The sequence below is a fragment of the Coturnix japonica genome, chromosome 14 (assembly GCF_001577835.2).
Source record: "Coturnix japonica isolate 7356 chromosome 14, Coturnix japonica 2.1, whole genome shotgun sequence".
Taxonomy (NCBI): domain Eukaryota; kingdom Metazoa; phylum Chordata; class Aves; order Galliformes; family Phasianidae; genus Coturnix; species Coturnix japonica.
Window position 1 is genome coordinate 6,189,105 of NC_029529.1, and position 27,905 is coordinate 6,217,009.

General features: G+C 53.4%; 1 protein-coding gene across 2 annotated transcripts; it reads left to right on the plus strand.

The window, feature by feature from the left end:
* Positions 1–33: 33 nt before the first annotated feature.
* SLC9A3R2 (SLC9A3 regulator 2) lies at positions 34–27,889 on the plus strand. 2 transcript variants are annotated; one of them, XM_015876602.1, is made up of 7 exons: positions 34–326; positions 4,807–5,064; positions 20,200–20,376; positions 21,769–21,922; positions 23,783–23,826; positions 24,143–24,205; positions 25,636–27,889. In XM_015876602.1, exons 1-7 carry the CDS (start codon positions 117–119, stop codon positions 25,792–25,794), a joined length of 1,065 nt encoding a protein of 354 aa, XP_015732088.1. In that variant the 5' UTR covers positions 34–116; the 3' UTR covers positions 25,795–27,889. The 2 variants fall into 2 exon arrangements, with proteins under 2 accessions (XP_015732088.1, XP_015732089.1); XM_015876603.1 differs by lacking the exon at positions 34–326 and adding an exon at positions 2,472–2,603.
* Positions 27,890–27,905: the final 16 nt, after the last annotated feature.

Below are 27,905 nucleotides of genomic sequence, written 5' to 3' on the forward strand. Positions count from 1 at the left end.
CCCTCCGCTCCCCGCCGCCCCGCGCCCGCCCCGCTCCGCGCATAAAAGGGCCCCGCGGCCGCCCGCCCCCGTTCTGCTCCGCTCCTTTCCGCCGCTCTCCTCCGCCCGCCCCGGCCATGGCTAAGGACCAGCTGAAACCGCGGCTGTGCCATATGCTGAAAGGGGAGAACGGCTACGGCTTCCACCTGCATGGCGAGAAGGGCAAGAGCGGGCAGTTCATCCGCAAAGTGGAGCCCGGTTCACCCGCCGAAGCGGCGGGGCTGCGCGCTGGGGACCGAGTCGTGGAGGTGAACGGGCTCAACGTGGAGCAGGAAACGCACCACCAGGTCCGGAGCTTCGGGAACTGGGAGGGGGGAGGGAGAGGAACGTGGGGATCCCCCCCAGGCTGAGACCTCGGCCGCGGTGCCCCGTGCGGGCATCACCCCGGATCCCCTCGGAGCATCCCCTTGGAGCATCCCCTGCCAGCGCCGTGCCGGGGCTGCCCTGCAGGGTGGGTGACCCGACATAGGGCTCGGCCTGCGTGGAGTTCTTGCAGCCCGGAACACCTCGTTCCCACGAGAACGGCCGTGTCCCCGCTGCAGGAGGATGTTGTAATCGTGGCAGCCAGGAGAGCGAGGTGGGAGAGCCGAAGGTGTTTTGGCATGGGCAGGGCGCTGCTGTGTTATGCAATCTGTGGCGAAAAGGAATTGGGAGACCCGGGTTTTATTTCCGGCTCTGCTCGGTGCTTTTTTCGGCCACTTTAGGCAAGCTGCTGCTTTTGCAGCTTGGGCCGGGCAAGGATGTCTCCAAATCTACAGATAGAGCCCCGCAGATGTTCAGCGGTTTGAGTGGCTGAAAGGTGATAGGGCTTTGTAGGGTTTAGTGTCTGCTATAGGGCACGGGCAGAACTGGAGGGAATCCAAGCAAGTTGGGTCCCAGCTCTGCAGGAGGAGCTGCACGCTTCAGGCCGTGTCTATTTCTGCTTGTAAAACCAAATGTTTATTAAATAGTTCAGCACAGAGAACAAGCAGTGGCTGTGGCAGCCACTGCACGGCACCACGGTGCATTGGGTCCAGGGCTTTAGCACAGGGGCCTGGTGCTGCTGCCAGTGATGTATTCTTGTGCAGCCTTCAGATCCAGCACTCTTTTGGGGTCTGTGTATGGGTTCTGAGTTCCACCTACAGCCATGGATGTGCTTCAAGGCAGAACCTCTCAGAGCACCATGAGCAACTCAGGTGACTCCAATAAAGCCCTCAGTTCTCCCCCCGCCATGATTACATTCATAGGTTCCCATGCTGATTTTGCCTGTTTGGATAATCTGAGCCAGCTCTGTGAAAGTTGATGTTTGTCTTGAATGTGATTTCAAAACCACCCAAGGAGGCTCCGTGCTTTGATCCCGCTGGGCAGCGAGGCGGGCGGCGCTCCCCTGTTGGAAAGCATTGCAGCTCCCCGCTGGAATTCGGATGCTGGGGAAGGAGCGATAGCGGATCCGAGGCAGCCTGCTGTGGCTTTGAAACATGCAGGGGCTTCTTGAAGGCCAAGAGGAGTGGGGGAGACTTTCCCTCTTCTGTTTCCAGCTGGTAGAAGAGGGATGGGTCTGTGGCATTGCTGCTGTGGAGCATAAGATGGGGTGACCTGCTGGGGCTATTGGGGAGCAAATAGCACTGGATTATTCCTGCTGCGATGGCACCAGTGTCTGAGCATGCCCCAGGACCTGCTTTTCTTGCCCAGCCCAGCCAAGGAGGATGATATTCCCCAATAAAATGCCAACCACGGTCATGCTGCAGGATGGGTGACGCTGCTCTGGTGCTTCAGCACAGCTGGAACTGAGCACTGCTGCAGCCTCTCCTCCTCACACTGTTGCGATTGCTGTCCTTGGACAAGAAGCACTTCACCATGCACATCTGAAGCTGCAACAGGATGGCACTGGAAGCAAACAAGGCCTGGCTGTTCAGTGTAATTGTTTCTGGCCAATGCTAGTAATATAAGGAGCAGAATGTGTTCCCAGGGTGTTCTGTTCTGCCTGGGATGCTGCACTGCAGCCTGCTTCAGGTGGTGGGCAGAGCAGTTGGGTGCTGTACTTCTGATCCCATGGCACAGTGAAACCTTGTAGGGGCTGAAATGGGGCTGTGTGTGGGACACATTTGTGTCCTGTGGCTGTAACAGCTCACAGGGTGCCCACCACAGTGCTGGTGGCCAAGAGCAGCTCCTTTGTGCAGCTATGGCACATCCTGGGCTGTGTGGGAACTTGCGCTGTGATGGTATCATGTAGAATGCCTTCTGCTCATGCATCTGCACCAGCAAAGCAAGTCCAGAGATGGCCAAGCTGTGCTGGTGGCACAAGAAGGCCCCTAGGTCCAGTCTGGTGACAGAGCTGTGTGCGTAGAGGCAGCGCATCCAGAGCGGAAGGGAAGAACTGAACTCCTGCCAGCACCCTCTCTGGGGCTGCAGGACTCTGCTCTGGGCCAGTGCTGGCTCCCAGGGTGGGAGCGGGTTTGGGTGGAGCTATGGAGGATGTGGGGCAGGGAGCTGTACGGAGCACATCCAGAGGTGCCGGATGCAGAGCAGAGGCTGAGCTGTCCTCAGAGCTGCGGGTCTGGGTGCTGGCCATGGCTCGGAGGCGGGTAGGAGATGGGGTGCTTTGCTGGGTGCCTGCTTTGTTCTCAGTCCCGCTGCTCTATCTCTAAGGATGTCTCTCTTATGGGAGCTGGAGGCAGCTTGGCCTGCTGTGCCATGGGCGGCACTTCATGGTACCTGTATTGGGTTGGGGCGCTTCTGCTGTCCTGTTCAGCTTTGCTGTCCCAGTGCTGCAGCTCTTTTGAAGGACTTGGGGGGTGCTGAGGGTCTTGTGATATGAGCTCCTCAGTGCTCACAGTGCAGTTTGCACGATGTTTGAGCTCCATTGGCAGTGTGGGGGGTTCTCCCAAAAGGAGGATGCTTTGCTTTGTGCAGCAGCTTTGAGGAACATGCCCTGGCAGCTGTGGTTTCCCCAGTGTGTGGTGCTTGGCAGGGACCAGCCCAGCTCCTGTGCTGGTGACAGATCTGTGGTGCTGTGTTGGATCTGTGTGACTTTTCTCCTTGACAGTAGTGAGAACTACTGTGCTGCAATAGGGCCTGCGGGACCCAAACTGTAGGGCCTGAGAAGGAGGGAGGGATGTGCAGGACTCTGCCATTGCTTTTCCTGCATGCTTCCCCACATTGCTGCCCACCTGCAACCCCTGTTCCTGCACATCAGCTGTCTGTTCCCAGTTCCCTTCTGGAGGTGTGCCCTGGTACAGGTGCTGCTCTGACAGTGTCAGTGGCATCGCCTGGTGTTGCACAGAAATGGATCTGAGAAGGAGCAGATGGGTTTTCCAGGGTTTGGTGGAGCAGCACCCTGCAGGCAGGTTATGGGTAGGAACCCTCCTGGTGCAGGGTGGTGGGCATTGGTGCTTGCTGGGTTGGTTTGCTCGGCACACACAGCCATGTCTGCAATCTATAAATTTTGTCTTGGTGGTTTTTTATTTTTTTCATTTGCAGATACTGGCTCTGCTGACCTTGAATGGAGCTTGCAGGGGAGTAAATAAACGCTGGCTAATTGCACATTAGGCTCGTTTGTCACTTCTAACCTTGGCAGTTGCAGTATCTGGCTGGCCTGACCTAGATAGGGCAGGAGCTGTAAGGAACCCTGTGCTGCTTCAGGGTTTCCCCAGCACACATAGGGTGTCACAGGGCCATGAGTGCTGGCAGTGTCCCCCTGCAGCTGGGGAGAGTGGTAGAGCTGCATTGCCAGTGGTACTGTCTTCCTCTTTGGAATGAGGGCCTGTGCAGGCAGCAGGTGATGCCCTGTGGGATACCACCCTGAGGCTGCAGGCAGGGGGTTCTGGAGTCTTTTTCTGCCTTCTTCCCTCATATATCCACAGTTATTCCCTATTCCTACCCTGCCCTGCTGTGCTGGACTCATGTGCTTGCTTGACTGCCCTAGAGCTGAGCACAGCTCTCTACTTTCCCACGTGTGAGCTGCCCCGTGCTCCCCTTCCTCCCTGCTGGGCTGACACCGCCAGCTCCTTTCAGAGGATCTGCAGTCACACAAAAAAACGTGAAAAAGTGAGGCTGTGTGAGGACAATGGTCCCTTTCAGCCATGCCTGGAGCTGGAGACCAGCAGGGATGGGCTCATCTCCTGGTGCTGGTTTCCCTTATCTCTGCTGTCCTGTCACGCAGGGGGATGAATGCACGGATCAGATTGTTGCTTTTATAAATCTGCTTGGGAAGGGGGGAGGTGGGAGGGGGGAAAGTGTCCAAATGGGAAGAGTGCAGCAAAGGCAGTTGAGACATTGCATTTGTGCTCTGGTTCTTGGTGCAACCCAGCTTTCCACCTTGAGTTCTCAGCTCTGTCCCTGGGTGTGGGGGGAGAAAGAAGTCTCAGGTAAAGGGGTGAGGGTTTGCAGGGCTGTTTATGTGGTAGAACTGCATGTCCCTTGTGAGGGATGAAGCTAGGCAGCAGGATTCAGGATGTGTGTTGTGTGATGGAACAGCAGGCTTGCAAGTGGAGCAGAGGGGATGATGTCCACCTGTGTGTATGCAGCTGCCATGGGCAGATCCATCATTTAGGTGGTGTTGGAAGGAATTGTCACTGTCACCCATGGCTGCAGGCTGTGCTATCTTGAAGGATCCCAAATCTCTGCCCTCCTCCCCTGTTGCCTATAGAAACAGTAATGAATGTGCACCGTGCAGTGAAATGGAAGCTGCAGGAGAGCACCAATGGGCAGAGGGGTCTGGAGATACAGCTCTCCAAGAACTGGGGAGTCTCTGGGCTTCTGCTCACTACTTCTCCTTCTCCTTTGCAGGTGGTGCAGCGTATCAAGGCAGTGGAGACAGAGACCCGCCTGCTGGTGGTGGACAAGGAGACAGATGAGTACCTGTGCAGCCTGCGCCTGACATGCACAGAGGAGATGGCACACAGTGGGATCCTGCTGGGCTCCAACATCTCACCCTCCAAGTCAGTGGGCAGCGACAACGGGGAGGTGTGGAAACCACAGCTGGAGCTGAGCGCAGGCAGCCTGCAGCGGCACTCACACAGCTTCTCCTCACACGGCAGCAGGAAGGTGAGGGCAGAGCTGGTGGCACAGCGTGGGGTTGGACAGCAGGATGCATCCCATTGCAAATGTGCTTCCCGTTAGCAAACCTTCTGTATGTGGCTCTGGGCGTCTCAGTGTGTCCCAAAGCTGTGGGTGAGCTGCACAAGGCCTTGTTTGCTCTGTTGGAAGCAGTGTTGGCTGCTCCTGGAGGAGCTACAGAGAGCTGAGGTGGGCACCCAGCCCCCTGGGGACAACCAGGCTGCCCTGGCTGATGTCCTTGTCCCTTGTTTGGGGACAGGCAGCACAGGCTGTGGATGTGGTGGAGCTGGACTCCTTAACTCAGTCCATTTCTTCTGTGTTACTTCTAGGATGGAGGGAACAGCTGGGTTGAATGTGTTCTCAGCTTTTGCTGGAATAGGAAGGAAATAAGCTCTTTTTCAAGTGGTCTGAGTCTGGGCTGTGATTTTGCAGTAAGCGCCTTTTATTGGTAAACTCCTTTTCAGCAAGGAAAGAATTTGAGGTGGAAGATGTCCAGTTTCCATGGCTGGCTCTCTGCTGGGAGGGCGGTGATGGCACAGCCTTGCACGCACAGATAGGCAGCACTCAGCCCCGGCACTGTCCATGCATGGGATGTGAACGTGGCAGCCACCACCATGCAGCTGACTGTCCCCACTTTAATCACTGAGGGGGTGAATCCTGCAGCCCCGTGGTGCTGCTTATAACCAGGCTGTGCAAGGCTTTCCCTGCTTCCAAATCCAGCTTTAGCACTCGTTGTCCTCAGGAGCCCTTGTGGGGTAACAGCTCAAGCAATTTCTGCATGGGGATAATGTGTAGGGCAGAAAGCAGAGTTATGCATGGGGTTCTGCCTCTGACCCTCCCCCCCTCATATGGAGTTGCTTGTGTCAGGCAGAGCTGTGCTGGTCCAGGGGGCTGCCCTTTCTGGGGGTGCTGGAGGATGGGCTGTGGTATGAAGGTGTTCAGAGAGCTCTGGGTGGCAATGGAGGTCAGTGTTGTGCTGCTCATAACCTCCCAGGGTGGCTGGTGGGACAGGAGAAAGAAACTGGAGAGAGGGGGGCTGCAGTGCAAACAGCCGTGCATGGCTTCCCAGGCTGGGGGTTTCCTATCCTGTCTCTGTTCCTTTTGCTGGGTGAAATCCAACAGTTTGTGCTGACGGGAAGTTGGGCGCGGAGAACGGGCTGGTCCCTTCCGGCCTTTGGGTTTCGGCTCCTCCAAGGAGAGGGTGGGACAGGGAGAACTGAGAAGGCAGGGGGGTGCAGTGGGAGGGAGTGCTTGAACCCCCCTGCAGAGGGGCTGTGGGGTTGGTGAGGGTAAGTGCATGGAGCAACTGCTGTATTTGAGGCTGGTGGTGCCAGAACCCATGCTGGTATCCAGCCAATGCAGGTCCCAAACAGGACATAGTGACCCATAGGGGCTTTGCCTTGGGGAGAGCTCAGGACAGAGCTGTTCCAGATAGATTCCATCCATGGGAGCCATGACTACTCCTGGAGCTGTCACTCTCCCTGTTGAGGCTCTTTGTGGGGCTGCTGAGTGGATCTGAGCCCATTGGGTGCTTGCAGTGGCTCCTCTGTTTTTGCTCCTGCAGCAGCACTTTGAACAGCTGAGTGCTGTGGGATTTCCTGTCCAAGGTCACTGCTGCAGTGGGGCCACAGGTGGCTAGATCTGCAGAACCTGGCTCTGTGCATTGCAGCCTTGCTTGCTTAAGGGGGACAGTATCCTGCATCCTGCAGTGCTGGATTCAGACAGGCTGATAGCCCTGCAGTTGGACTCCCCTAAACCAGGTCTGTTCAGCCCTAGGCATTGGGCAGTTGTTCAGTACAGCAGGGAGCAACTGGAAATGAGGAAGGAAATGTGGAAGCAGGGATGTGATGAGCTTCCCACCCCCATGCTTGTTTTAGAGCAAGAAGTGCCAGCAGCTCTGGGCAGTGAGGTTAAGGTGCAACCTGGTGTGTTGGACTCGGTGCCTCCAGCAAGCACTGTAGTGCTATGAATAATTCAACACCTATTTAAAATCAGGGAGCAGGGTGGCAGGGCTGGCTGCCAGCAGTGTGCGCCCAGTGGAGCACAGCACCGTGGGGACTTAGGGCTGTGATGCCACAGGGACTGCAAGGCCCCATTCTGCAATGCTGCCTCCCTTACTGCTGGAGGAGACACTCCTGAGTGCCCAAAATCTCCTCTGGAAGGATCCTGCCATGTGGTGCAGTTTTCCTTGTAGGCAAACAGAGCCGGTTACCCCAATGCCTCGTGCAGGGAGGTGAGATGTGACCCCATCTCTGCAGTGTTGCTCTATGTGCCTGCTGGGAGCTGCTGTTATTGCGAAGGTGCCTTTGGGGCAGTGCTGTTAAATGAATGCTTGGGCTGACGAGGCAGCAGGGCTGTTTGCTGCGGTGCGTGGGCAGCCAAGGTCCAGGGTTGTTGTGTAGGGCTGCCTGTGGCTGTTGGGATCCGTGCCTTGTTGTTCTCCAGCTGTGTTTGCAGGAAAAATAAGAACAACAGCAAGGCCTCTGGGACGTGCTTGGGATAATTCAGTTCTCCCATTGCTGTTGTTGTCACACCAAAGCACGATTTGGGGATGCAGAGGATCTGCCGTGACTCCTTTATCATTTGGATAGTGAGCACGCATCTTTAGTAGCTCCTGGCCTCAAACAACCTATTGTTCTCACAGTTCTAATGCAGGGGAATTAGTGTCCAGGTGTTAAATGGGAATGCTGGGGCTGTGCTGCATGTTGGGCTTGGCTGCATTGCTGGGGCTGAGTGTTGGGCTCAGTGCTGCGGGCAGAGGTTTGATCCCATTGCCGTACCACACACAGTCTGTGTGCAGAGCAAGCAGTGATGTGGGCAGTTGCTGAGTGGTGTCCTTTAGCTCTTGATACTGGAAATCCTGGAGGAAATTGGTCATGCTGTATGGATGGTGCAGCCTTAGCTTTGCTCCCTTCACAGGCCACGAAAAGCAGGAAAATGGGCGATCCCTTTGGACTTAGGGCATTGCAGTGGCAGCACTGTGTGCCACCAGCCCACCATACACTGCGAGCCTGGGGATGGTTGTGCTCCTCCCCAAGTAGCACTGAGCCCAGGGGTCTTGCAGGTGTGGGCGGTGCTGACTTCAGGGTGGTAAATATTTACCCCTCTGTTTGGGGTCAGGAATAAGAGCTTTGTTTCTATTGCAAACAAAACTCTGCATTGCAACATCTCCTGCCGCCAGCTTTTCTGCTGGAGTGCTGAGAGAGGAGTAACATAGCGCAGATGTTTTTGGAGAACTTTGCCAATTCAGTTGAGGCCCAAAATTTAGGGCTTGTAGAATAACCGCAGAGATGTAATAAAGCCTGACATGAGCAGAAGTGTCTGCAGTAATTATGAACTTTGGAGAGAAAGGAGGAAGAAAAAAAAAGTGACAAAACTCAAATAAGTGTATGGCTTAAATTAAAGCACTTCCCTGCAGCATCCTGTGCTGCTCAGACCCAGTGGCTGAGAGTGGAGGGGACTCTGCTGGTTCCCCTGTCCAAGGCATTTAAAGGCTCGGATGAACCCTCCAACATGGAGCAGGGGAGTTGTGGCTGCATCCCAGCTGTGACCTCTGCTCTTCCTGCAGCATCTTTCTGTGCACACTGCAGTAGTTGCAGCTTTATTTCCATTTGAGTTTGCTTCAGGCTGCAGCCTGACATGATGCAGGGATGCAGCCTGGCTGTAGGAGCACTCCTTTATGAGCACCAACCTTACCAAGCCATTTCTGCTCTGGAGCTGCTGCATCATCAGTGCCCTCGGCAGTTTGGGTTACTTCTCTGCTGTGTGCTGTTGGTCTGAGATGGAGTGTGGTGTCCTGCTGGGAAAGGCTGCAAGGAGCCTGGGGGCATCGCCCTGTGGTGCTGGAGCTCAGCCCCAGGAGCTGAGGCTGGGCTCGCTTTTGGGATTAGCATGTTAATCCAGTCCCAGAGGCAGAGCTGGCATGTGGGGAAGCCGGCAGCCCTGTGCTGGCTCTGACCCCACTGCATTATTGATGGAGCTGTGCTCGCCGGCATCGTGTGTCGCTCGACATGGGAGCAGCTCCAGCTCACAGTGGTATGGGAACTGGGGGAATGCACACAAATAGCCGTTTTTCAAACCATTGCCCTCCCTGACCACCCAGGAAAATGGTGCTTAGTGAAAAGGTGGGGAATGAAACGTGTTTTTGCAGTGTACCTTTCCAGGAGCTGGATGTATTTTTGCAGCTCTCAGTAGTGCAGCACTGTACAAGCAACTGAGGGCCATATGGATCTGTGGTGGGCCTGTGTCCCATTACCTTGCTGGGGATAGGGGCAGTCCCATCCTTGTGCTTTCTAATCTTCTCTGATCTCTCCTTGCGCAACAGCAATCGTTTAACTTCTAACTTTATTCATTCTACAGTCAACCTTAGGCTGGTGTTGTGGTGTGTGAGATGTGCTGGAACCACAGGTTGTGATGAATCTGTGGAGGAGAAGGGTTCATTGGGCATTGCTACAGCACTGGGAGAAGGGGCTCTGCAGGGCAGTGGAGGCAATGTGCAGCTCACTGGGGGGGATTTTCTTGTCGGGTGGTGCAGGAAGCCCATCCCCGGAGGAGAGCATCCACCCCATGGCTCAAACTTCCTCTGTGGGATATTTTTAGTGAAACACAAAAGCAAGAGGCAGATAGCGCCAGGAGGAGCTGCGCCCTGCTGGGAGCCTTTGTTCCTGGGGCTTGTGTGCTCCCAAGGGGACAGAGGGGTCAGCCCTGGAGACCCATGAGGGGAAAGCAGTGTGGGTGGGTGAGTGCATCCTGAAGTGATGACGCTGCTGATACCAGAGATGTGAGCCTGCTGCATCCCACTGGTCCTGCATTCCATGATCCCTCCTGACTGCATCCCTGGGTAATTGAAGGCTTTCCTTCAAAATGTTTTGAAACATCAGTACCCAATGCAAAGTGGCTCAGAGCACAGCAAGCTCCAGCACAGCCAGCCCTGGCCTCTTGCTCATAGGGATGCTCTGAGTAGCTTGCTTTAATAACAGCCTGCTCCCTGCCAGCTGCTCGGAGGTTCCGTTCAATAGTGTGATTATTAAATGGTTTCCAATAAATTGAAATCGTTCTGGCAGCAGCTGGGCCTTCTGCATGTGCCTTGGCAGCAGTGCTGTGCCTGTGCTGTGACTGCTGTGTCCCTGGGAGTAGTTTGGGTCCAGGGTGGTGGTCCCATTGTAGTGCATGGGCTGCAGCTCTTATGGATGGCACAATCTGTGGGGCTGGAGATCAGCAGGGCAGACTTTAGTTATTAATTTTGCAGGATGTTTCTTGTGATGAGTTTGTTTTCCTGTGCAAATCTGTCTGTTTTTGTAAGTACTTTGATTTCTAACATGCTCAACACTTCAGAGCTCATCGCTTTAAAACCACATTGCTTTTGTGCTGCACTTACTTATTCCTAAGACCCCTCCAATGAGATGTGGGGACCATGCAGTCCTGTTGCTTCTCCAACACCATCCCCAGTGCCCAGCTGTGCATGTCTGGCTCCTGTGCTGGTGTTACTGTGCGTGATGCTCTGGGCACATCCCAGCTCTGTGTTGGTGCATGGGACTGGAGATTTGCTGTGACCAAGGGAGGCAGCAGGCGCGGGGGAAGGTGTCAGGGTGACATCAGTGCTTGTAGGGAGTGAAAACACATGGAGCTAATATGCAGCGTGTGGTGGCTTTGCAGCATGCATTCCTGGGCTGGAGGGGGATGCGGCTTCCAGCTGTTGGGCAGGCAGGCTGCTTCCAAATGGGGGTTTAAAGAGCTCTCTTTAATCTGCAAAGCAATATCCCTGCCCTGATTGCAGCCATCATAGCGCACGAGTGAGATGCAGCAGCTGTTTCATTGCTTCTCAATGTGTTTTGTTCTGCTCTTTGGTTGGGGAGACTGAGACTGAGAGGTTTAGTGGTTCACCCAACTTTACAGGAGAGCTCAGCACATTCAATTCAGGTCCAGTTTTGGCTCTCAGCTCTTGGCTCTGTCTCTCAGCATGGAGGTTTTACAGGCGGTGGCCTCTGGAGGCTCCAGGCTGGGAAATAAGAAAGAAAACGAAATTCTTAATCAGCACAGGGCTTCTCCTGGTCTATAGGTTTCTATACATACGGAATTAAAACCTGGGTTGTAGATGTAATTAGTTCTGGCAGGATCCATGTTGTAATTTAATCTCACTGCTGCCATTGCCTGCACCCCCCAGTGTTTTGGTTCCTCTGCTGCGTGTGCTTGAGCCATAGCCAGACTTGGAGCTGAGTTTTTGGCCAAATGTCTCTTTTCCCACTAAAGCAGTGTGTGATTCTGTTATGGGGTGAGTGCAGAGATCCATTAGCAGTGAGTCCTGAAAGCGACGTTCAGAGCAGTGTCACCAGTGGGGGAAGAATTGTTTCCAATGGGTACTGGTGCTTCAGCAGCATGCAGGATGGCTTTGTGCTCTCTCCCCTCTGCTGAGGGGCACTGAGCTGTGCCCTGCACTCCACAAGGTGCTGGGGTGGCAGATGGAGAAGGTGAGGCAGTGGTGAGTTGGTGGGGTTGCAACATAGACCCTCAGTGCTGCCAATCCCATTAAGTACAGCCCCTGTCCCTGCAGGAGTCCCCGGTGTTGTGTCACTAAACCCTCTTAGGGATTTACAGAGCCTAATCCCCTTGAAGAAATGAGCAGCACAAAGGGCAGCGGGTGGGCTAATCCCTGCTCACTACCCTATGGGTCGACCTTGTGTCCCAGTGTGTTCCTTGGGAATGGGACTGTGTCACCCCCCTGCAAGTGCCTGATGGGGCTCATGGGGCTTCAGCTGCTCCTGCCATGCTTGGCATTCAAGCCCAGTGCTCCCATCCCTGTGGGCTGAGCATCCCTCATGAGTATCCAAAGAGCATCCCAGGTAAAGCGGTTAATTCTGGCCCTGCGGGTGCTCACGATTAGCAGAATTTAATTAAGACAAGCCCTAATTAGTACTAAGAAGGATGAATAGTACTTTGCCTAGAAAAACACCCTGCTCTTGCCTGGAAGCTGTTTATGAGCACGGGGCTTGCATTGATACGGGTGCTGAGTGTGCCCTGGGGATGGGGTGTGTGTGCAGTATGTTAGAGGGGCATCCCCAATGCAGGAATAAAAGCTGCCCAGTGGTTGCTGAGCATCCCAGAACCCTCACCCTTCCCTGCCAGCCCAGGCCATGCCTGGGGGGGGGGGCTGCTTTTGTTGCTGCTTTGGGGCTTTCATTTCTATTCTGCTCTTCCCACAGAGGCAGCCTGCAGCAGGGGGGATTCAGAAAGGGGAAATAGCATCAACTGAGCACTGGGAACCGTGTGCTCACCTCCCCATGGTTATCAATGTCTGCAGCCGGGGCTTGGTGCTGGCACCAGTGGTTATCAGGGCTCCTTGTGCTTGTGCTGCACGTGCCCGGCATGCAGTGCTGTGCTACAACTACCCCTTATCTGCCCCAGCACAGTAGCCTTGGTGGTGATAAATGCTTGGTGCCCTGCAGCCTTAAAGGTGATTGCTAATGTCCCTTCCAACCCCAGCCCTTCTATGATCTTCTGCAGCCATTTGGAGCTGGGTTTAAAATGTGGGTTTGAAGTGGAGTGGTGCAGCTGTATGGGAAGCTGCTCTGTTCCCCATCATGTCAATTCTCAGTTCAGTCCTGTGTTCTCCCAATGCTGGTGACAGCTCACGTCCCTTCACATCACCTGAGAAGAGACTGGGTTACAGACATGGAGGAGAGGCTTTGTCAGAACTATAGGATGTGGGTAGTGTGCCCAGCTCTGCTGTGGGCAGGTTTGGTGCAAAAGCTGTGAGCTGTGGGGCTTAAGGAGGAGGGGATGGTTAGTGGGACATGCTGAGAGCCAGGGGTGAGGTACCTCATTCTGTGGGTGCTGCAACCCCAGTTGTTTCATTGCATGGCTTTTAAATCAAAAAAGGCCTTCCATTGAGCTAACACCCGGCATGGGTGCTGCAGCACTGCCTTTACTTTCATTCTAAGGAATGCAGAGGATGTAGGGAGCCCTCCCCCCCGCCCCGTTTCCTCCAGCAAGCCGTGCCGCCTGGCCAAGACAAATATTGGTGGTAAACTATTGAACTTCCCCGGTGCTCCTGGAGCTCACAGAGCAATGCCTGTTCCCCCTGCTCTGTGCATGGGGCTGGGCACTGGGGCTGCAGGGTGGGCACTAGGCATGGGGTGCGTTGCAAGCAGCACCTATGGTTGTGCCTTTGGCTTTACCCTAGGGCTGGAGGAGGCTGCATGGGGTCAGCAGGGATGGGAGCCCTGGGCTGTGCGCTATACCATGTTTTGCAGGCACTGGGGTTTAGCAGTGAGTGGCCTTGCAGTGTTCATTGCATGGCGTGAACCCCTGCAGCATCACAGGGGAGCTCTGCCACCCCCAGGAGGGTTTTCATGAGCAGCTGTTGTCAGTGTGGGGCTGGGGACATCGTGGTGACAGCCAGTGCTCCCCCCATGCAGTGGGTACATGAAGCTGATAAGACTGGATTCCTGCTAATGACCAGGATTATTAAAGGCAGTTAACGGGGTCAGCATTAATGAATGATGTGGTGATTGCTCAAGGCTTGGCCTTGGTGAGAAGCTGGGGAGTCCAAAGGGCAGCTGATGCTGTGAGGTCAGTGCTTTTACGGGGGTGGCTCTGGCAAGAGCTGTTGTCCCAGCTCCTCCGTCAGCAATCTCAGCCCGTGTGTGGGATGTGCTGGAGCTCTGCCTTGTGAGGTGGCAGGTCTGTGCTCTGTTGCCTGCGCTTGGAGCAGTGCTGGGTGATGTGGAGGCATGGTGGCAGTGGGGCTTTGGAACAGAGAGGGGTTCGTGGTGGGTGTGGGAAGGATGTGGGAAAGACATTTTCCCCCTCCCCTCAGCCTGGCACAGTGCAGCCACTGCTCCTTGCTTTCCTCCTACCCACAGACACAGCTCCACTGGCTCTGCTGGATTGCTAGAATGTCGATCCCATGTTTTTCTTTGTGGATACATTCCCAGCCCACAAGGACTTGCATTACTGCCCTGTTATCCTATAGCGATTCCCCTCTGGAGCAGAGAGCTCATGGGCTTCCCGGCTGTGCGTTTCCTTGGCAGATTGCACTGGAAAAGTTTCTCTCTCTGAAAGCAAACACATGCACGTGGCGTTTTCTGTTCCTCTGTCCTGCCCCCTCTGATTTTCTTCCACCACTGGGGCCAGCTGCTCCCTGCCAAGCACGTGCTTCTGCACCCTCCCCGTCGGGTAGGAATGCATGTGCTGAGGGAGAGGGGTTCCCTCAGTGTCCGAATCTGTTCCAACACCAGCCAAGGGGGAGGGAAGAAGGCTGCATCTTGCAGTGTCTTGCTAGGAAATTCCCCAGCTAGCAAGAATTCCTGAGAAATGACATGGAGATTGCAGTGCTTGGCACTTGTATCAGCAGGCCTGGGCTGAGCTCATGGCGCATGGTGAGGATGGTGGTGCCCAGCATAGGGCAGCTGCGTTGCTCTCAGGGCCCTGTCTGGCTGTGGCACCCAGTTGCATGCCCTGTGCTGTGTGGGGATTTGTTGTGCTGCAGAAAAGCTCTGGGGAGTGTGGAGAGAAGTGAATCCAGGCTTAACCCTGCTCCTTAGGACATCAGCACTCAGTGAGGCCATGATCTTGTTTCTTTGGCAGCAAGTTACTGGGAGGTGACACGTGGGTGGAAATCAGGCTGCCAGTGGAATGCTCCCCACATCGTTCTCCCTGGTGTGAGATGCCCATGGGGGCCTGAATCTGGCAGCACTGTCATAGCAGGGCTGGGACTCCATCATTGCTCCTGCCCTTTGCATCCTGCTCGTGCTCCCTCCTGCTTAGTGTTTTCTGAGGGTACCAACCCTGGGTATCCCAGGAGGGGCTGTGGCCAGGGATCAGCTCTGCATCATAACATAGTGCAGTTCAGGGGAGACCTGGGTGCTGCAGAGCATGGCTTGGGGATGGTGATGCACAGCGTGGTGCTGATCTTAGTGAGGTTCCCACTGCTCTCCAGGAAGCACAGCATTTTGGCACTGCCTCTGCTCTCGAGAGCTGGCAGGGTTGGGGCTGGCAGGCACAGGGAACGTTATCTTACAGCAACATGCAGCCCCGTGCAGCTGAGGCTTAGGGGCTTTGTGCTGAACCAGAGTGCTTATGCTGCACATGGGTGTCCTGCTGCCTGCAGTGCTTGGTACATGGCTCATCCCATCCTTGCAGGGCTGTGCCCGAGGGCGGAGCAGGACCAGGTGAGTGACAAACCTGCTCTGGGGCTTTATGGCTGGGTGCTGAGCCTGCTCTCAGTCCCTATATGCAATTGGATGGGGACAATGCTGTCACCACCCTGACCTCAGTGCTTTCTCTACTGCAGCAGACCTGATAGGAGCTGAGACCTCACTCACCAAAAATATCCAAATTCCACTATCAGCAGCAGTTGGCTGTAGGTCCCGCTGAGTACCCGGGTTGGATGCTTTCCACTGCTAATTGGAATCACTTTGCTGTCTGTGAGCCTGCCTGCGATGCTCGTTTGCTCCCTTTGTGCTGTGCATTGGGCAGCATCCAGCCGGCGCCGTGCCTTGTTTGTGTGCTCAGCGCCTGGAGCAGCACTGTCAGAGCTGCATTCCTCGAGCACCTGCGTGCTGCAGGTCTGCTTGCAGGAGGAGAGCTGTTAAAGAAAACAGTGCAAATCCACATCATGACTTTTGCCCTTAAAAAAACAATAATAATAATATATATATGTATTTTTGTGCTTCTATCGCTCCAACCCAGCTGGCGCAATTGAGGTAATTAAAGCAATCTAAATAATGGAAGTAATTGTGATAGTTTGCAGAAGCCTGGAGCTCACGTTTAGAGCTGGCAGTGGTGTTGTGGTCTGCTTTGGGGCAGCAGTGACAAAGCTGGGATGGGGATGCTGGGTCCTGGTGCTTGTCTCCTCCCCTTTGTGATGTATGGTGCCAGAGATGCCCAGGCTATGTGGTGGCAGCTGGCTGATTTGGGATGTTTTTAGGTCTCTGCCTATTTGCACTGTTTGGGTCTGAGGGGCTGCACTTTCAGGGTGCCATTAGCACTGCTGTACCCTTTGTACATTGGTCCTTTGGCACTTTGTACCTTCCAGCTGATGTTTGTCCTCTGGGGAATGCACAGAACTTTCTCCTGGCTGCAGTGTTGTTCTGGTGTGGGGAGGATGCTTTAAGGAAGGGAGCTGTGGAGCAGCTGTCAGTCAGCTGCTCAGCCTGTGCTGCAGAACAAAGTGAGATTTTTCACTCCTGGCTGTGGCTGTCTGAGCCAGGACATGATGAGCAGGGTGGTATTTAGGGCTATGGCTGTATAAAAATGGCAGCAGGGTGATTACCATGTAGAAGCTGAGCTGCTCCTGCCCTGGGGTTATTCCCAGCCTGGGAGAGGAACCATTCAAACCTTTTAATTAGAGCCAATAAAGGGAACCGTGTGGCTGTGGCACCTCTGAGTGCTGGAAATGCTGCTTTCCTCCCCGGAGCCTTTCCAAGCAGCCCACACATCCCAGCTCCTCTCCGGCACCACGAGGAGGGAACATCTGCTGTGCTTCCATGGGCCTGACATCCAACTGGCCCTCCCCCCTTCCCCTTTGTTATTTATAACTTTCCACCAACATCTGGAGCTGTGTTTGGCTCTGGCTGCCTCCAGGGCTGTGGGATGGAGCTGGGTGAAATATGCTGCTGCAGGGAGACTCCAGCACCCCGGGTTAAATCAGGGGGTTCAGGCAGCCCTGCAGCATCCTGTGCCTGTGCTTCCCAAAGCTGAGCAGCAAACCCCTGCTGATAGCTGGGGTAGAGGGTGAGCGGACCAGGGGATGCTCTGTCTGGGGATCCTTTGCTGTTGTTTTGTGGGCTGCAGCCCTGATCCCTTCCTGCTTTGAGTTCTCCCCTTCATGGTAACTCCTGGTGCTGGTGCTGCCATCAGGGTGAGAGCAAAGCAGGTGAGCAAAGTGAGCATTTTCTGACCAAAACTGCCTGCAAAAAGGAGAGGGTAAACACCATGGGGGCTGGCTTGAAAGAAAGTATGTGAGCAATGCAAATTAGGCAGGAGTGATCCTGCCTGTGTTTTCTCCAACTCCACTGAAGGAGAGGTGGAAAAGCTGGATGTGTCATGGGGAAATCTGCACTTGGAGGGTATCCAGCTCCTGTAGCAGTGGATGGTTTGACTGCATCAGATAAAAAGAGCTTGTGGTCATGAGGCTGGGGGCTTGTGCTAAGGCCCCCTGGCACTGAGGAGCTCCATCATTTTTGTCCCTTTCCAGGGGAGTGATACAAGTGTGCTCCATCCTCATTCTGGATCCATCATCCATGCTGGATCCAATGCTGTGTTTCTGGGATAACCCCTATAGTGTGGATTCTTAAGGGGTTTTAGCCTTTAGTGTTCACCTACAAAGTGTGGGTGGCTGGAGGGTGATGCTAAACCAGTATTCAATTCTGAGCATCCCGGCAGGGTGAGCCCCATTGCATGAAGACATGATGAGTTCTGGGAGTTCCGTGGGGGCAGATGGGCTTTGTTGCAGGGTGGGATGCTTCTCCCACAGCCCCCGGTCCAAACTTGGGGATGGTGGTGTTGGAAACCTCAGGTGTTGCAATGAGATCATGAGAACTGGCAACGTCTAAACAGATTTATTTATTTATTTAATTTTCCCCTTTTTAATTGGAAGTGTTTCATTGTTACTTAATGTCTTGTTTGTGCCTTTTTAATGCACGGCTTCCTTCTGGTATGGTGGAGTTGTGCCTGGAGCTGTGGCACTGCAGCTTTGTGTTGGTGCAGCTCTTATCTGCACAGACACATCTGTACCAGTGGGTGTGTGCACAGAGCAGCAATATAGGGCAAATGTGACATCCATGGCTTTTTAATCCCATGTATGAGATCAGTGGGTGCTGTAGCATCTGGATGCCCCCAAAGAAGATTGCTGATTGCGTGCGAAGAGAGAAATACAAGGTCATTTTTTGTTGGCTTTGCAGCGTGTGAGTGCAGCTATGGGAAGGAATGGAGTGTCTGTGGGTCTTTGAGGTCAGGTGGGATCTGGAGGAGTGTGGTTGGGGTGCCCCAAAGGCAGAACACCCCTGGGAGCTCAGGAAACTTCTTCCTAGCACATGACAGGGAAATGTTGGCACAGGTTGTGAAGTGAATGAATAGCAGAGCTGGCAGGAGGAATAGAGTGCATCGGTGCAGAGGGCTTCATCATGTGCTTGAGGCTGAGCAGAGGGTTTGCTCAGTCCCAGAGGAGTTTGTTGGAGCCCTATGTGTTCCAGAAGCTGAAGACAGCCGCTGCTGGGAGCACTGGGAGCAGTGGCAGCACTCAGACAGGTCTTTCTGGGGAGCTCTGGAGCTGATGCTGGGGCTGAAACGAGAACGATTTTGAATCATCTCAGTGGTGGATCTTGGCTTCAGGATGTGGTGGTGGGAGCAGAGCATACCCACACAGGGCACAGTGCTGGGTACCCCACAAAGCTGCTGCAGAAGTCCTCTCCCAAGCAGTTTCTGTGCAGTTTATTTTAGGGATGATGCTGGTAGAGCCTTAAGTCCTGCTTGTTGGTACTGTGCTCATTTGGTGACTGGTGCTTTGGAACCACTGCTGGAGCCGTGAATGCTTAAAACTGGAGTAAAATGGCCCATAAAGGTTATTTCTAAGCCCCACTAGGTGATTCTGGATGTGTTCCTTTCTGCAGCCCCTGTTCCCAGCACTTACAGCCCTGTGCATCCCTTGAGGTCGCACCGAGCCCGCTCCAGCATTGAATCATTTCCTGTTTTCCTCGGCTGTCGCAGAGCTGGAAGTGTTTGCAGATGGGGTGAACCCACAGCGCGGGGGCATGGGAACGCAGGGCTGAGCCTGCAGTGAGCCCCGAGCACTGCACACTGTGTGTGCTGTATGGGGGCTTTTCCTCTGGGGAAAATGAGCATGGAGGGGTCACTGCTGAGTGGATTTATAGGGGTAAAGGGAGCCCTGTGTGTTTCTTGGGTAGAAGTACCCAAAGGAGATCCCCATCCACTTCTACCAGTTGCCTTTAGCTGGGGGATGGGGATTCATTACCAGCATTTTTTTTTGTTTTGGTTGGGAACATTGGGGAAATTCTCACATGTTTTTATTATTTTAAATGTAAGGTTGTAAGAGATCGTCCTACTGATAGATAGATACCTGAGGTCTGATAGCAGGTGGGAGCAGTGTTGCTTTCAATGCAGATTCAAAACTCAGCTGCAGGAAATGTTTTCCTTAAACCATAGACCCCCTAAAAAAGCCCCGAAGGCACTTCTGTTTCTTAGCAGCTCCTGCCCAGGACATGGCTGTGCCACTGTGCCTGGTGCACGAGAACAGCAGTGGGATAAAACCTGCTGTGTGCTGCTTCCTGTTAGCCCCAAGGAACCATAAAACATTTTGCACGTGATAGAGGTGAAGCACCAAAGCCCTCACGTGCTCTGCTAATATTTGCAGCGAGCTCAGCCTGGACGTGCTGTGGGCACCTTGGGCAGCACCATGTGCAGGGTTGATGCTTCCTCTCTGCAAAGACTTCTGTAGGGCTTTCCCACTCTGCCCAGATCAATGTTTCCATAGGCTCACTGCTAAGTGACTGCAGAGCAGCTGTGCCACATGGCTCCAGGTGGGCACACAGATGATCCCTCTCTGCCCTGTTGGCTCAGTACTCCCAGTTCTGCATGATCATTTTTGAGCTGGTTGCAGGACAGGGCTGCCCATCCCCTGGTGCCATCCCCAGAGTGGCCAAAGATGCAGCTCCAGATCTGGGCATCACCCAGCTTGCTCAGAACATCCCTGCAGGGAGGGATGAGTAGCAAGGTGAGGATGAAGCCTTGAGCCGTGTTGGAGTCACTGGGAGCCAGGCACGGTGCTAACATCAATCAGTGCTGGGAGTTAAGGTGGTGGTGGTGGGGGGGGGGGTGGGTGGGTCTGGGCTGCTGTTGGCTGAGGAAATGCATTTTTTGTTGTTGTTGTTTCAATTTCTCTGGAGTGGTTTTGGACAATCAGTTTTCTAAAATAAACTCAATGAGAGGAAATCCATTTGTTAACCTGTCCCCATTGAGCTGGAAGGAGGGGATGGTGTGCAGATATGTTGCTTCCTTCTCAACTTAATTCTGATTCAGAACAAAACCAAGCCGATAAATCAAACACAATATCTTATCCTCTCCCCCCGCGTAACCACCCCCCATCATCTTTCTTTTTTAAATCAGGATTTAAATGGACAGAAAGAGCTGTGTCCGCGCCTCTGCCACCTGAAGAAAGGTCCCAATGGTTATGGCTTCAACCTGCACAGTGAGAAGTCCCGCCCAGGGCAGTTCATCCGCTCGGTTGACCCTGACTCACCAGCATCCAGAGCAGGTCTGCGGCCCCAGGACCGCCTGGTGGAGGTAACAGCACATGCAGCATGGAGCTTTGGGGCTCTTTTGTTGCATTTTTGGGTCCTACCAACATGAATCCTCCTGGAAATGAGGAGCTGGAGTGCAGAAGGGATGTGATGCTCAGCTGGGAAGCGTGATGCTGAATCCAGGCCCAGTCCTGTGCCCTTTTCCATCAGATCCATCATACTGCTGGGCAGGAGTTTGGAGCCAGGGGAAACGCTTGGCAGAGAGATCTTAAAGCATAGGATTGTGAAAGATGGGGGGAGAAACCACTCTTGGAAGCGATTTTGCTTAATGCCGAACAACAGAATTCTTGATGTTGCACAGAATCACCCTCGCCTTGTTTGTCTCTTGGTGTTTTTACTGAAGAATGAGTTCCCCCATTTAAAGCAGCACAGACAGATGGACAGACATTACTTGTTTCCCAGCTGGGCTCCACACCATACCCCAGCCTGGCTCTGCCCTGGCACTGTGGCAGTGTAATGCTGGGGCTGGGACACCCATGGCTGCGGTTCATGGCAGCGAGGTGTTTTGTTATTTATTTATCATCCATTGGCCAAGTGCCCGGCATGCACAAAGCAGCGAGGGGTGAGCTGGAGAGCTCAGAAACCTGATCCCCCCCCTGCTCCAGCTCTTTGGGGCTCTGATAAATAATTGATGTTCCCAGCCCTGCTGTACCAGTGTTGGGGTGGGAGAGCAGGGCAGTCCCCTTTGGGGTCTCCCTATGGGTCAGGGTGAGTCCTGGGGCAGGACTGGGGTAATATTGGGGTGACATTGGGGTGATGTTGGGGTGACATTGGGGTGACATTGGGGTGACTATGGGGTGATGGTGGGGATGGAGCATGGCTACAAGCCAGGCTGGCTCCTTGGGACTGTGTCTCCTACAGGGTCTGCGCCAGCCCCAGGCAATGGGTGTGTTCATTTCTGAGCACAAACAATGCCTAGAAATCACAATTGTTCCCTTTCTGCCTGGGAGGAGAAATCTCATCTGCTGGTGGCTCCCAGGTCGCGTGCGATGAAGGGAAAATGAGTCAGCACGTCAGGGACAGACAAGCACTGTGCTCTGCCTGGCTGCTGGGACAAGGGATATCCTCCCTCATCCCTTATTGGGGATGAGCTCAGGCAGGATGAGGTTTTGGGGGCAAACTGAAGATGAATACTGGGCTTGAAGTTGCTAGAGGGGAACCAATGTGGTCCTGAGCACTCATGTAGTTTAGGAGGTGGCAGAGTTTGGGGGTCCGGTGGAATTCAGGAATTAGAGCCATAGAATCCTTTGAGTTGGAATGGACCTTTAAAGGTCATTTGGCCAACTCCCTGTAATGGACAGATGGAGCTTGTGCAGAGGTTTTTTTGGGTGTCAGAGATGTCTCTGCTGCAGTCCAACACTGCTGTTTTTTGCAGGTAAACGGAATAAATGTGGAGGGGCTGCGGCACTCAGAAGTGGTGTCCCATATCAAAGCCAGAGAGAGCGAAGCCAGGTTGTTGGTGGTGGACCCTGAGACAGATGAGTACTTCAAAAAGCTGGGGGTGACCCCCACGGAGGAGCACACCAAAGGTGAGAGCCTGGTTCTGCCCCTGTGACTCACCAGGACAAGGGTGGGATTTCAGGAGTGACAGAGTCATGTTTCCCTTGTCTCATCCCTGAGCGGTTTCCTGAGCACCACCCAGCTATTTATAAACAGTGAGAATACTCCCAGCCACAAAACAACTCATTATTTTTACACCGTGAATAATTAACATAGGGACTGGCTGCCAGAAGGCGGCTGTGGGGTGACGATGCTGCGTGGGATGTGTCGATGGGTGCAGCAGCACTTGGTGCAAGTGGTCCAGCTGTGGGGATGCTTTGGTGGCACAACCCAGGGCTGCTCGGTGTCTGGGAGCAGAGCACTGCTGTGGGGCTGCAGGGCGTGATGACCCTTGGCAAAGGAGCCTGAGGGCGCAGAGAGAAGTAAGAACAGCCCCCATGTGCACACGCAGAGATGAGCTTCACACAGCAGCGATCACAGATGTCCGCTGCAGGGAATGTTTCCCTTGCTGCTGGAACCTGGCAGGGAAAGTAGTCTGTCCACTCCACACCCTGTCACCATCCGACCCGAGCTCAGTCAGGTGCTCCGTGGGAAGATTGGTCCAGAGAAATTGAGTCAAAGAGTTCTGAGGGCTGAGAGCGGTGTCAGATGCTCCAAGTGGGCTCAAAGAGGAGCGGTGTGAGCCCGGTCTGCTGGCACAGGCACAAAGGAGCCCTTGTTCCCAGCAGCAGGGACACAGCCAGGGCCATGCGTGTGGGTGTGTGAGTGCTGGGCGCTGGCTCCTTGCTCCCTGCACCAGGAGGATGGGGGTTTAGTGAGGTAGGAGTTGGCCTCTTCTCTCAGGTAACAGCGATAGGATGAGAGGTGATGGCACTGTGTTATGCCAAGGGAGGTTCAGGCTGGATACTGGGGGACATTTCTTCTCTGAAAGGGTGCTCAGGAACTGGCACTGTTGCCCAGGGAGTGGTGGGGTCACTGTCTCTGAAGGTGATAAGAACTATGGAGATGTGGCACTGAGGGACATGGTCAGTAGGTAGGGTGGGATGGAGTGGGGGTTGGCTTAGTGATCTTGGAGGTCTTTTCCAACCTTATTGATGCTGTGATGCACAATGGCTGCAGAGCTGTAAGTTAGAAGCCCTGGGCTGCTGCAGTTACAAGCTGCTCTTGCTTCACTGGGTACAGTGTTGCACAATGAGCACACAGTGTTGTTCTCTGCTTGGCTGCTGTAGGCTGGGGGCTGCTCAGGGGTCCCACTGGGGTGACGGAGGGGCACAGAATGGGGTCTGTGCCCCCAGGAAGTCTTTGTGCTAAGTATAATTCAGTCACTAGCCCTGTCACAACTGGCACATCTGTAGCACCGTGTCTCATCTGTCCCAGGCTGCCTTGAGCAGTGACTTGGTTGTGGGAACTAGCAGCCCATCTGCATTGAATTTGCCATTGTATGGAGGATTACTAACACAAATTATTGGAAGTGGGCAACAATGTGCCAAGGTCCATGAAAGGCAGCGGGTTGCTTGCTACATGCTATTGCAACACCAACAAGTTGCTGATTTCAGCAAAGAATGTTGGGCTGGTCTGTAAGATTTCCGATTAAACAATTCCCAGGAAAAATGGTTTCGCTGTCAAAAACAGGAGTGCACTGAATGCAGAGCTTAGGGAGGGAAGTGGTTTAGTACCCCTGCTGGAAGGGGCTTTCTCCTGATGAAAGCAGCAATTGAATGAGGTTGGGATTGCGGTTCTGGGGGGCACACACTGGGTCTGGCTGCATCTCTGGGGTAGGGGGCACATGGGGCTTCTGGGGCCTTGTTGGGACTGCAGCCCCTGTGATGGAGCCCAGCCCGGCCGTCCCCATGAGTGCACTCACTCTGTTTCCTCTGCCTGGTCCGCAGGTGTGGTGCCTCAGCCCATGACGAATGGATCTGCACAGATGCAGGTGAGTCCCCACCTGCTCCCAGGTTGCCTCAAAGCAGAGGGAACCTCCTAGCCTTGCTGAGGCTCATTGAGCTCAATTAACTGCTGCTGGCTAATTAGAATTGCTTCCTGCTGTAGCTATAATTTCAGGCTTGCACAAGACTGGGCTCAGCCCCATTTGTGCCTTTTCACCAGGAGTAGCACCCTGCATGTACCATTGTCCCTGCAGGCATAGGGTGCTGCACTGGGACTGGCTGTGATGTTTGTCCCCATGTGGTTATTGGGTTTTATTGTTTCTGCCCCCACACAACCTGAGCTAATGTTTCTGTTTCCCACAGCTGAATGGAGGTTCCACATCTTCATCTCACAGTGACCTTCAAAGTCCTGGGAAGGAATCCGAGGTAAAAACCCCAAACACGTGCTGCCTTCTTTTCACATATGTATGTACATGTTTATGCCACGGTACTGTGTAAAATCATATTTGCATGCAATTTCAGTTTCAAATTGAAGGCTTAGGTACACCTGCATCCACCCAGCAATCAATACAGGGAGTTTTCTGTCATGCCCTGCCCTATAAATCCATGTGAGGTGCATTCCTTCCCCTTCACCAGGGATGAAGGTGTGTGGTGCCACATGGCTGTGCTGCCAGCAGAGCCCTGCAGCAGGGGATGCACCCCCTGAGCACCCACAGCCAGCCGGGCAGGGGGCTGTGAGCAGCAGCTGTGTTCAGGGCTGAGCCAGGCGCCTACAGGCTGGCAAGCTCCCTTTTGCTCTGAGCATTAAATAATGCATGGCCCAATTGCACAGTGCATGTGAACCGGTTTGCATCTGTGAGCCAGAGCAAAGCTGGTCCTCTTGCAGGAAGCACTGTGTGTGTGAGGGCAGCAATGCTAGAGGGCAGGACAGGCTTTAAAACGTGGAGATCTTTGTTCTCTGTGTTTGCCTGCTGTGCTTATGTGAGTATGGGGCAGGCAAAGCACTGCACTGGGGCACTTCTGCGGGCATTAAGACCAGGAGCTGCACCATCTACCCAAACCATAGACATGGTGCTGGTGCAGGAGCTTCACATTGTACCTGCTCTGGAGCTCACCCACTGAAAGCAGCTCTGGTGCAGCACCCAGCAGGGCTGGTCCTTCTCTGCCCTGTAGATTCCAAGGAAGGGTGAGGGCTGAGATAACCCAGTGCTGCATGTTTAGCACAAAGCATTTGGACTTGTGCATTAATTGTACCCCTGGGTACAATGTGTTTGTCATCTTTAATCTATTACTGGGACAAGGGAGGGGAGAGGAGCCTATAGGCAATGGGGGCTTCTGGCTTGAGGGCACATTGCAACAGTGGCAGTGACTTTAGAAAGTCACTGATTTTCTTCCCATAAAGTACTTCTATCAGGAAGATAGAAAGCTGCATCTTTCTGTACAGTGCCCAAAGGAGAATGTCCTGGGTGCAGCCAACTGGGCAGGAAGGAGCCACCAGCTGCAATGTAGTGATTGTGGCCCTGCAGCTCCCATGCTGGTTAAACCACAGAAAGTGTGGGGTGGGGGCTCTGACCCAGCACTGGTTGCAGTGTGGTGATGTAGAATATAGAATGATGGGACTGGAAAAGACTTACAAGAACATCCAGTTCCAACCCCTGGGTAATTACCTGATTTCCTAGCCTTGTTCAGACATAAGTGCCAGTGTTCCAGGTTAGGTGCCCAAAGACCATGTTCTCATCCTTAGACACTGACAGAGCCTTGGGTGCACAAGGCTTGGATGCTGCTTGGTGGCTCCAACAGCCAGAGTAACAATGCCAGTAAGGTCATCCATTGACTCCATCTGTCCCTCCCTGCAGGATGGAGACTCAGAGAAGAGGGACCCGTTTGAGGAGAGTGGGCTGAGCCTGAGCCCTACAGCAGCTGAGGCCAAGGAGAAGGTGAGGGCCAAGCGGGTGAAGAAGAGGGCTCCGCAGATGGACTGGAACAAGAAACGGGAGATCTTCAGCAATTTCTGAGCCCTGCTGGAGGCGGTGCTCATTGCCCTGCCCGGACGTTTGGAGGTGCCCATAGCTCTCCTGCAGTGTCCAAGTGAGATGCTTTGTGCTCTGCTCTTCACTGGTTGCTTTTATGAAGCTTATTTTAAAGTCCTTTTTTTTTTTTTATTGTTATTATTATTATTATTGTTATTATTATTATTATTGTTACTCACCAGCAATTCTCATAAGACAAATGTGACCAAAGCTCTTTTCCTTGCTCGCATTCAGCCTGGTTGGCTTCCTGCTGTCCCTATTCCTGATGAGAAAGGACTGGAAGAGTTTCACTCTTGTTTCTTACCTGTGTTATTTAGGCTTTTGTTACTGTTTTTTATTTGGGGTATTCTGGGTCTGCAGGTGTCCCAGGCTGAGCCCCATGGGATGCTCTGTGCCCCCTGTGCAAATGGGGGCACCGTGGTGGAGGACTGGCATGCCCCTTGTGATAGGAAAACAGACAGAGGCTGTGAATCACTCGCTAGCTTTGCTATGGGAATGAAAATATTCTCATTGTTGTTCCTTTGAATGAAGCCCCATCTGTTTTCAGTTAATGTAGGGAACTCCCTCCCCAGCAGCGACTCCTGTCCTGGCCCTGGCAACCCCTTTTCCACTTCTTAGTGCTGCAGAGAGGATACACAGACAGCACAAACCCAGCACCAGATGCCACCAGCCTCATGATCTGCACAGTGTGAGATGCTGCAGGGCTCATTGTGTCACTGCGGAGCCCTTGGGGTAGGCACACTGAGCCTGGCCCCACTGTTACTTGGCCATAGGGTTCAGCTATGGAGTGAGCTCTGGTTAGAAGAGGTTTGATGTCATGGGCAATTGCTTCGGTTTTGTGTCCTCCTTTTAATACCCAGAATGCGTTCAAATCGTCTAAATGTAAAGCATGACAGCTGAAGTTGTTTTAAGCTCTTTATTGCTTGCCTTTGGCTGTGAAGGAGGAAAATGGAATGCAGTGCACCAGAGAGGGTCTGGCTGTGGGGTCTGCTCCCCCCAGCAGCCCTGTGTGCTGGCCATGCAGCAGTGGGGAGGGACTGAGCATCTGGTAAAGCCATGTTCCCCAGCTGAATGCAAATGGCAGCGATAACTTGGGTGTTGATGACTCCTCTAAACAAAAGACTTGGCTGCGACTTCGCTCTGTTACTCCCCAGAGCTGTTGTATTACAAGGTAGAGGCCTTTGGGTTAGTCAGTGCACTATGGATATTGCCATGGCTCTGTGTTTCCTAAACACTGAACTAAAAGGTGCCTTATACTATGTGCTGCTCTCCTGGCTGCAACATAGGGCCAGCACTTGGCTGCTGGCTGGAGGGAGCACGGAACCCTCAGGGGTGGAGGAGAGGATTTCTCTTTTATGGAAGTGCAAACTGTTGATGGCTTGAATAGGTTGGGGAGAAAAATGAAGAGGGTCTGGTGCAGGTGTTGGATTATTGGGGACAAGACTGGCATCAGGATGATGGCTCAGGATGGGGAGAGATATTTCTGCCCCTCCAGGACTCTGCCATTAGCTACAGGCCTCTTCCCTACCCCACTTCAAAAACTATTAGCTCCTCTCTTTTTAGTCCCTGAAATACTTCTGTAAGAACTAAGAAAGTACTGAAGGAGCCCCACATTTTCATGGTATGCACATCATTCCCAATGCCTGCATAGCCAAACCCCACAGTGCTCTGCTCCGTGCAGGGCAGAGCACTTCCCACTACACCAAGAACTTAATCTACGATGCACGTCGAGCAAAGACTCATTTGTAAATACCACGTTTCTCATACAAGACTGGACCACTGTAGTTAAGGGGGAGGAAGAAGAAAGAACGTGTAGTTCTGAAAGCAGATCAAAAGAAATCAGGTGTGCAAAGGCATACTGATAAGATTTTAAAATATTAATCTCTGCTTAGTCCATGGAAATTGCTCCTGGTTAAAGCACTTATCATATTTCTGACATCTTGTAGCTCAGTAGTAATTATTCAGTTCCTGTACATTTAACTTGGGGGAAAAAAAATCAATAAAGTATAAAGCTGTTAGCTGTATTGTAAAAACATAATATACACTGTAATGTCAGTAATAAACTTTGTTTTCCCATGTACCGCTTATTTGCTCAT

Coding starts and splice junctions, on each gene's coding strand:
- SLC9A3R2 (XM_015876602.1), top strand. CDS start 117: ATGGCTAAGGACCAGCTGAAACCGCGGCTGTGCCATATGCTGAAAGGG. Junction 327..4,806: donor AGCAGGAAACGCACCACCAG/GTCCGGAGCTTC, acceptor TCTCCTTTGCAG/GTGGTGCAGCGTATCAAGGC. Junction 20,377..21,768: donor CCCAGGACCGCCTGGTGGAG/GTAACAGCACAT, acceptor TGTTTTTTGCAG/GTAAACGGAATAAATGTGGA.